Source organism: Antedon mediterranea, chromosome 6 (assembly GCF_964355755.1).
Source record: "Antedon mediterranea chromosome 6, ecAntMedi1.1, whole genome shotgun sequence".
Classification (NCBI taxonomy): Eukaryota; Metazoa; Echinodermata; class Crinoidea; order Comatulida; family Antedonidae; genus Antedon; species Antedon mediterranea.
This window is the reverse complement of record NC_092675.1, coordinates 2,839,261-2,849,517: the sequence shown is the minus strand read 5'-3', so window position 1 is coordinate 2,849,517 and position 10,257 is coordinate 2,839,261. Positions and strand designations below refer to the sequence as shown.

The 10,257-nt window shown below is 35.7% G+C and overlaps 1 protein-coding gene across 1 annotated transcript; it reads right to left on the bottom strand.

The window, feature by feature from the left end:
• Positions 1 to 5,244: 5,244 nt before the first annotated feature.
• LOC140051165 (coiled-coil domain-containing protein 124-B-like) lies at positions 5,245 to 10,215 on the bottom strand. The gene is made up of 5 exons (XM_072096297.1): positions 10,134 to 10,215; positions 9,513 to 9,739; positions 8,726 to 8,888; positions 6,804 to 6,942; positions 5,245 to 5,982 (listed from the first exon to the last, which is right to left on the bottom strand). The coding sequence occupies exons 2-5, from the start codon at positions 9,669 to 9,671 to the stop codon at positions 5,775 to 5,777; spliced, it is 669 nt and encodes a 222-aa protein (XP_071952398.1). The 5' UTR covers positions 9,672 to 9,739; positions 10,134 to 10,215; the 3' UTR covers positions 5,245 to 5,774.
• Between the last annotated feature and the right edge of the window lie 42 nt (positions 10,216 to 10,257).

Sequence of the window (10,257 nt, the reverse complement as noted above, 5' to 3'; positions counted from 1 at the left end):
TTTTTGAAAAATCCCTGTACTATAGTACAGGGAAATTTTCGAAAAATGGCCGATTTTCGACCCTTTTATTTTTTGACATAAATGGTTGCTATAGTATAATAAACATGCGCAGAGAAGAATAATGGGTTCTGCGCATGTCAATTGTGCTATGGTAACCAGTTTTGACATAAATGGTTACTATAGTATAATAAACATGCGCAGAGGCGAATAATGGGTTCTGCGCTTGTCAATTGTGCTATAGTAACCAGTTTTATCGAGAGAAAAAAAAAGGTCGAAAATTTGCCATTTTTTGAAAACTCCCTGGACTATAGTACATGGTAATTTTTCGATAAAATGGCCGATTTTCGACCCTTTTATTTTTTGACATAAATGGTTACTCTTGCATAATAAACATGCGCAGAGGCGAATAATGGGTTCTGCGCATGTCAATTGTGCTATAGTAACCAGTTTTATCAACAAAAAAAAAGGTCGAAAATTTGCCATTTTTTGAAAAATCCCTGTACTATAGTACAGGGAAATTTTCGAAAAATGGCCGATTTTCGACCCTTTTATTTTTTGACATAAATGGTTGCTATAGTATAATAAACATGTGCAGAGAAGAATAATGGGTTCTGCGCATGTCAATTGTACTATGGTAACCAGTTTTGACATAAATGGTTACTATAGTATAATAAACATGCGCAGAGGCGAATAATGGGTTCTGCGCTTGTCAATTGTGCTATAGTAACCAGTTTTATCGAGAGAAAAAAAAAGGTCGAAAATTTGCCATTTTTTGAAAAATCCCTGTACTATAGTACAGGGAAATTTTCGAAAAATGGCCGATTTTCGACCCTTTTATTTTTTGACATAAATGGTTGCTATAGTATAATAAACATGCGCAGAGAAGAATAATGGGTTCTGCGCATGTCAATTGTGCTATGGTAACCAGTTTTGACATAAATGGTTACTATAGTATAATAAACATGCGCAGAGGCGAATAATGGGTTCTGCGCTTGTCAATTGTGCTATAGTAACCAGTTTTATCGAGAGAAAAAAAAAGGTCGAAAATTTGCCATTTTTTGAAAACTCCCTGGACTATAGTACATGGTAATTTTTCGATAAATGGCCGATTTTCGACCCTTTTATTTTTTGACATAAATGGTTACTATTGCATAATAAACATGCGCAGAGGCGAATAATGGGTTCTGCGCATGTCAATTGTGCTATAGTAACCAGTTTTATCATAAAAAAAAAAAGGTCGAAAATTTGCCATTTTTTGAAAAATCCCTGTACTATAGTACAGCAAAATTTTCGAAAAATGGCCGATTTTCGACCCTTTTATTTTTTGACATAAATGGTTACTATTGCATAATAAACATGCGCAGAGACGAATAATAGGTTCTGCGCATGTCAATTGTGCTATGGTAACCAGTTTTGACATAAATGGTTACTATAGTATAATAAACATGCGCAGAGGCGAATAATGGGTTCTGCGCATGTCAATTGTGCTATAGTAACCAGTTTTATCAAAAAATAAAAAGGTCGAAAATTTGCCATTTTTTGAAAAATTCCTGTACTATAGTACAGGGAAATTTTTGAAAAATGGCTGATTTTCGACCCTTTTATTTTTTGACATAAATGGCAGGGGTCCCAAGTCTACCGCTACTCGCGGTAGTCTACCGCTTTTAGTACCCATCTACCGCGCTACCGCTATCTCGACGTTTTCTACCGCATTTTTATTTTTTTACCGCATTTTCAAATTTCCCCATATTTTTGGCCAAATTGATTTACGGTTACACCCAGGCTCAGCCCAGGTCAACAATAGTCAATAACCAGACAAAAGTGAGGCAGGATGTTGAAACAATGTCTATTCATGCAGTCTCCGTGGTCTATTAATGTATTTTTATTTGTATGCACTGCCTTTTGTTAAACCGTAAACAATAATATAAACATGCACGGTACTACACGCCGGACGTAGAAAAAAAGAAGCGTGCAACCAACCATGAATCAATCACGTGGTAACCGGAATAAGCGATTATTAATTTTGGGAGGATCCAAGTTTTAACTAAATTAACGCTTTGATTACACAGTGGTTGAGAAACGTTTTTAATAGTTATTACATTTTTAAACACCCTCGTAATTAATGGACTCTACTAATGTTGATCCGCTGCAAAGAACAACAGATCGCACATCGCACGAGGTTGTTGAGGCGGTGTTTTATTTGGTTTTACTGTACGATCCGATAATACGAACATGTTAAATGAATTCGCCAAGCAAGTACTGTAGGCCTACGTTTAATAAAAATTTACCTAAGATTGTCGTAAGCTCTTTTGTTCAAACTTGTTATTTATAGCAATAATCCACCCGTTCCGGCATGCACGCTAGGCCTCCAGCCTAGACCTACTCCTCGATCGATCGATGTCGCTGGTGGGGAATTTCCCAGCGATAAGAAATCGGCGAAATAGCTCATAAAACGGCCTACATTTTAATGTTATATCTTTAATGCCAGTGTAATTACGTATGGATAAAACAATATAAAACTCAATGTTTTTCGCGTAATGAAGCATAAGACGGATTCGGGATAGTTTTTGGGTTTAAAAATGGTAGCTAGCTAGGCTAGGGCCTAGAAGTAGAAGCCCTAGGCTATAGGCCTGTGCCTAAAAAAAATGAGTAAATTCTATTGGGCAATACTATCATGTGTAAATATTGTACATTATGTAATTAAGTTAAATTATGTTATATACTGAATTTTAGTTACAGTATATATTTTTAAAATTCTTTGTACTGAGGCTATAAAAATCAAACGATTGATTGATTGATCCATAAAAAAAATTAGAATGTAAAAATATTGATGGATAAACCTATGTAAAAATTAAGCCAACTTATAAATATTGTATATTATGTAACATATTTAGTTAGTTAAGAGACGTAAAACGACACGCGTGTTGATTTTCGATTCCCCGCGCGTTGACTTTCGACGCCCCGACGAATTGAATGTGATTCACGACAAAATCTCCTGCGAATGGACTTTCTCAAGTTGGGACCTCTGAAATGGTTACTATTGCATAATAAACATGCGCAGAGGCGAATAATGGGTTCTGCGCATGTCAATTGTGCTATAGTAACCAGTTTTATAGAGAGAAAAAAAAAGGTCAAAAATTTTCCATTTTTTGAAAAATCCCTGTACTATAGTACAGGGAAATTTTCGAAAAATGGCCGATTTTCGACCCTTTTATTTTTTGACATAAATGGTTGCTATAGTATAATAAACATGCGCAGAGAAGAATAATGGGTTCTGCGCATGTCAATTGTGCTATGGTAACCAGTTTTGACATAAATGGTTACTATAGTATAATAAACATGCGCAGAGGCGAATAATGGGTTCTGCGCTGGTCAATTGTGCTATAGTAACCAGTTTTATCGAGAGAAAAAAAAAGGTCGAAAATTTGCCATTTTTTGAAAACTCCCTGGACTATATATAGTACATGGTAATTTTTCGATAAATGGCCGATTTTCGACCCTTTTATTTTTTGACATAAATGGTTACTATTGCATAATAAACATGCGCAGAGGCGAATAATGGGTTCTGCGCATGTCAATTGTGCTATAGTAACCAGTTTTATCAACAAAAAAAAGGTCGAAAATTTGCCATTTTTTGAACAATCCCTGTACTATAGTACAGGGAAATTTTCGAAAAATGGCCGATTTTCGACCCTTTTATTTTTTGACATAAATGGTTACTATTGCATAATAAACATGCGCAGAGAAGAATAATGGGTTCTGCGCATGTCAATTGTGCTAGGGTAACCAGTTTTGACATAAATGGTTACTATAGTATAATAAACATGCGCAGAGGCGAATAATGGGTTCTGCGCCTGTCAATTGTGCTATAGTAACCAGTTTTATCGAGAGAAAAAAAAAGGTCGAAAATTTGCCATTTTTTGAAAACTCCCTGGACTATAGTACATGGTAATTTTTCGATAAATGGCCGATTTTCGACCCTTTTATATTTTGACATAAATGGTTACTATTGCATAATAAACATGCGCAGAGGCGAATAATGGGTTCTGCGCATGTCAATTGTGCTATGGTAAACAGTTTTGACATAAGTAAATGGTTACTATTGCATAATGAACATGCGCAGAGATGAATAATGGGTTCTGCGCATGTCAATTGTGCTATGGTAACCAGTTTTGACATAAATGGTTACTATAGTATAATAAACATGCGCAGAGGCGAATAATGGGTTCTGCGCTTGTCAATTGTGCTATAGTAACCAGTTTTATCGAAAAATAAAAAGGAAATACGGTAGTGTCTGTAGGCCTACAAAAACAATCCCAAAAATGAATTAATTATAATATATCATGTTTTAAAAGGTGTCATTCATTATTCTGTATAACTTATATATATATGTCAAAAGTGGTTGAAAAATGTGTCAGTTGAGAAAAATGACGAAATTTCGACCTTTTTATTTTTCGACATAAAGTGGTCCCATGATACTATAAGATGATGATATGGTACTATACGTGCACATATAGCAAGATTAGTGCATATTAATTGGATTTTTAAAAGGTCGAAATTTTGGTGATTTTGACAAAATCCCTGTACAGGGATTTGCTCGAAAAATGACAAAATTTTGACCTTTTTATTTTTTTCAACATAAAGTGGTCCTATTACACTATAATATGATGATATGGTACTATACGTGCATATATAGCAATATTAGTGCATATTAATTGGATTTCAAAAAGGTCTAAATTTTGGTAATTTTGCCAAAAATCCCTGTACTATAGTACATGGATTTTCTCGAAAAATGACCAAATTTCGACCTTTTTATTTTTCCACAAATGTGGTCCCATGACACTATAAGATGATGATATGGTACTATTCGTGCACATACAGCAATAGTAGTGCATATTAATTGTATTAAAAAAAGGTCCCATTACGCTATAAGATGATGATATGGTACTATACGTGCACATATAGCAATATTAATGCATATTAATTGGATTTTTAAAAAAGGCCCAAATTTGGGTGATTTTGCCAAAAATTCCTGTAAAATAATTTGAGGTTAATATATATATTTTCATGTAATTTGAATCCTTTTTAAATTTTTAAAATGAAATGTAATTCTTTGTGGAGAGTCTCTTGATGATTATGTTTGTTATAACATTTAGGTAATCTTGCCTCATTGGTTTACATTTCTCATATCTGTTTGATTGTTAGTGTTTTATATATGGCAAAATAAATCTATGATATTATAAGTTTGTAAAATTGACATAGCTTTACTATTCACCACCTCATGTTATATGACAACAGTGATACAGCATTTCAACTTTAACTCAGACAACTTTGTACGACAAGGCCCGACGAGATGGTAGGGAGAAAATTAAACATTTTTAAAGTTCTTCCGGCGATCTATAAACTACGCCTGACGCTATTTCAAGACGACTTGTCTTGTCGGGATTCAACTCAGACAGCACCGATGAGTCAAGACGTTTCATCAAGCTTCGTCGTATGATGCTATCTGAGTTGGCCTTTAGGATTTTAATAGCAGATCATGCTTTACACCAATCACCTATCTTGTTTAGATAGTAAAACTTATAATACTGCAGGTACAGTAGTCGAACCTAACTTGAACGAGTAAACGAACATGAATGTGAGACTGTACATCCTCATTCAGCAAATATTAACTTATAAGCTAATGTAGAAATAATACAGCATTTCAACCTACAGTAAGACCATCAGGTTGTCTTTAAGACCATCAGGTTGTCTTTAAAATCATCTGGTTGTCTTCATTTCTGGTTATAGTTCTTAAAGCGTTGGTTCATAGGGTTGTCTGGGCATTTCTGCCATTGTTTCTTAAGCATCTGCTTCAACTGAGATAACCTCAAGTTTGGATTTTCAGCTTTAAGTATGGGTAACTGTTCTGCTTCGTAAGCGGTATAAGCGGCTTTCATCCGCTTTTCTGGATGCTTCTCAAGCTGTTCTGCATCAGCGACACTGTTTAAAAATAATATAAAATTATCATTTAAGCATTTTGAGTATATTTTATAGCACATTAAATGATACATATTTATAATGCGCTTTTAGACGATAACTGTGTAAAAACTTTCATGGAGTTGTGGCTTGGTGGTTATGATGGCTACCACTCCAAGGGTCTTGGGTTAAAGTCTTGTCACATGTCAGGATTTTTTCTGATGACAAATTACAACTCCACTCCCAAAGACTTGTAATAAGACTTTGTTTATGTAGAGCATCTGTATATGTTTGTCTTGTGAACCTCTGAGGGTCCCTAATGATCAGCAATTGCTGGATGGACCACTCTCATTAAATATGGTAAAAAAAAAAATCTTCCTTATGGATCCCTTCGTGTCGAGTTCTGCCATCAAACGGCTCTTATTCGTCTGTGCAAAGTGCACACAAGTGTACACTGGTCCTCATGTTTGAGGGCCTTGCTCGATAAGACTTGTTCTACCAGAACTACAGTTGAGGAGGCCTTGAACTTGTGGTTACCCTGCCTAATCCTAAACGCTCAACGAATTGATTTAATATTTATTCATTTTTGTAAAATTCTGTTGTGGAAGTTGTAAATTAAAAGTACAGCAGATGTTTCTGACTTTGACCGTGTATTTATTTAATACTCAAATTTTAAATTGGTTACTTTATTTTAAAACATGCATAAATAAATAGCAAAGATAACTGCAGTGGCAGATGGGTAGTATAGCGACAATTGCATTGTTATTACAATAATGGCTAATATTAGCAAGACTTTGTTTAGACAAAAAAGACGATAATTGTGTACATGTGGTAACCATGCTTACCTAAGCACAGAAATTGCTTCTTCAACACTTCGTGCTTCTACAGCGCCATCTGTTGCCAATTGTTGTGAAGCAGCTATGTTAGGATTCACCTCTAATGGAGCATCAATATGGCTTGTTGGTTCCTTTAAGGCTTTAGCAACTGGAAAATTATCAAACACCCATAAAATTAGATGAGGTGGTGGAGGGTTTTCAATAAAGCTCTGTCTACACTATCAAATTAGTTTGACAAGAAAAGTGTGATGTGCCCAAATATGGTAGTAATATGCTTACAGTAAATGGTAGTGGTATGGCATCACCATGTCTATATAGGGGCACATCACATTTTATGTTTGGTAGTGTAGAAAATTTTTACATGAGGGAAGTCTTACCAGGGAATTTGAAATTAAAACCGGTGTAAGACAAGGAGGATTGATGTCTCCGTTCCTGTTCAATCTTGCAATAGACTGGATAATGAAAGAAACAACACAAGGAAAAAGAAATGGGATTCAATGGACTTTATGGGAACAATTAGAAGACCTGGACTATGCTGACGACATTGTTCTGTTGTCACAAACACATCAGCAAATGCAAACCAAAACCAGACTTCTTGAAGAAACATCAAGTATGCTTGGCTTAAATGTAAACATAGCGAAAACTAAAGTAATGATGGTCAACACACGAAATAATCAGGCAATCCAGCTAAGGAAAGGAGAAGCAGAACCAGTGGAAACTTTTACTTACCTTGGTAGCAAAGTCAACATCAGAGGAGGGACAGAGGAAGATGTTAAAGGAAGGATTGGGAAAGCACAGGTGACTTTCAATATACTAACAAAAGTATGGAAGGCAAGATACATCAGCACAAAAACAAAGATCAAAATATTTAACTCAAATGTCAAATCAGTACTGTTATACGGATCAGAAACATGGAGAACTACTAATCAAATAATAAGGAAAATCCAAGTGTTCATCAATAAATGTCTGAGAAGGATTCTCAGAATATGGTGGCCAGAAAAAATAAGAAATGAGGATCTATGGGTTAGGACTGGACAAGAGCCGGTGGAATTTGAAATTAGCAGAAGGAAATGGAAATGGATTGGTCACACACTAAGGAAACCAAAACACAACATAACTAGGCATGCCCTAACATGGAATCCCCAAGGAAAACGAAAAAGAGGACGCCCAAGGAACACATGGAGGATGGAACTGGATAAGGAGGTGAAGGATGCTGGCTATAACTGGACAGAGGTGGAAGGAATTGCCCAGAACCGTGTGAGATGGAGACGTGTAGTTGATGGCCTATGGACTGCTAAGTGTAACAAGGCTTAAGTAAGTAAGTAAGTAGTGTAGACGAACCTTTGATTTATACAATCACAAATTTCATAATGGATGTCAAAGAAATCACTCATTGTATATTCATCAGTCATAGCTTGCATTAACCATGCACCAGGGAGGATATTTTTAATTATTTCTCCCTTCCAGTCTGCATTTATAGCCTCAGACCAATATTGAGGCATTTATATATGTTAAATATATGACAATAAAAGGGGGAGAGCACACAATGACAAAAAAAAAACATAGATGTTCCACTACCTTGATTTTCTTTTACCTCTTAATATTGAGATGATACATATTTATAAACATCGGCGCAAGAAAATTGCCAGTATATTTTATTGAAACACTTTGAGTAAAGTCCAATCCGCACACTGTAGAACCAGTAGAATTTACCTCGGTAAAATTAACCATGCCAGCTGAGAAGTCCAATCCGAACGTGCGTCTCGGGTAACCACATGACCGTCACCATGCAAGTCCATCATATACAGGTAGTTGTTAACATCACGGTTACATTTTGATAAAACCATGGTAAAACTTACTGTGTGAAATTATCCATGTGCGAACAATGGTCAAATTGACCAAGTCCAATGTGAACAAGGCTTAACACTTACCTCTTTCTGCTGCCTCTCGTTCACGTTGAGCTCTTATTTCCGCTTGACTGACCTTTGCCGTCTTCACTGTTTTCTGCTTTATAATGCTTTCTTCTTCATCAAGTAACCTCTGACTGTCCTTTTTTCTTTCTACAGTTTCAATTCGCTTCTTCTCTTTTTCAGCCTAGACAGCAAAATCAATAAATAGAACATAAAGTCTGTTTTACACTAATTGTTTATGTGAGAAAAATCGAGCTACCATTTCCACAACAAGAGTGAATAGCTGCGATTTTTATTTCCATCACATGTCTGCTGAGCTTTTTGATTCATATGAGTGCTCCTTAACACGTGACAACTCATTTTCTGAGCTCTGATTGGTTGTGAATGTTTGCGTTTTGCAAAAGTAGAAACTGCTCAAAATACTCAATTCGCTGAAGTGAAAAACTTGAGGAAATAGAATTCATCACAGAATTTTGAATATGTATGGGCATAAAAAGCTGAGGTTTTCGATTGTTAATAAATTCACCTAATGTAAACAGGCTTAAAGGATTAAAATCATCTAAAACCTTAAAATTTAAAAGAAGATGCAATACACTAACGTCCTTATTTATTAGGATAGTTATTTTTGCTAATTTAACAAGAAACAAAAACAAATTATGTTTGTGAAATCATTTCTAGACTTTTAGGCTGTTTTGTAATCAATTAATGGTGCAAATTTGGTACAGTACATTTTCAAACCCACTGAGCACAAACAAAGATTGGTTGGCTGGGGCAGAGATTGAATGGAAGATAGATAATTTCCACCCACCTTTCTGTTAGCTTTTCTTTCAGTTAATTTATCATCATCCTTCCAGAAAGCATCTTCCTTTTCTTTCTCGACTCGTGACTTTTCAATTTGTCGGGCTTCTTCCTTCCGCGCTTTTGCTACCACTGCTTTCGAGTTTTCTCCTTTAAACTTTTTCGGCATTTCTCTTTGATTACTGCACTGTAACAATTACCATTCCATTGTCTTTGACGTTTTCATACATACAGAATCTAGAAAGAAGGATGAAATAATAATTAATATGAATAAATTTACGGATATATAAAACTACACCACTGCTACATACAGTAGGCCCACAATTATCAGTCATGCAAGGCTATATCCAGCTACCTTGACCAACATGCATGCTATAGTAGCTAGGCTAGCTACTAGTCAGATTTCTGCTAACCTAGGTCTAGGCCTTAGAGTAATACTAGGCCTCCTAGTACTAGTAGTAGGCTACAGAGTGCCCCGTACACCGCAACCGAAAGCGGTCCAACCCATACTCCTGAGAGTCTTAGGCTAGCTGGGCCTAGCTAGGCTCGGTCTAACCCCGTGAAAAGGACTGGGAAGGCCAAAGTGTCTAGTACAAGCATTACTTTCGATGTTTTAATATATTTTCCTTACCACTCCTTTTTTTTCTGAGTTTTTCGATGATTTTCAGTCTGTTTTCATGCACGCATATTGCATAATCAAATAAAATATAGGGAGCCCTCTATCGAAGATAAACTTTTTTTTTCTTTTTAGCTTC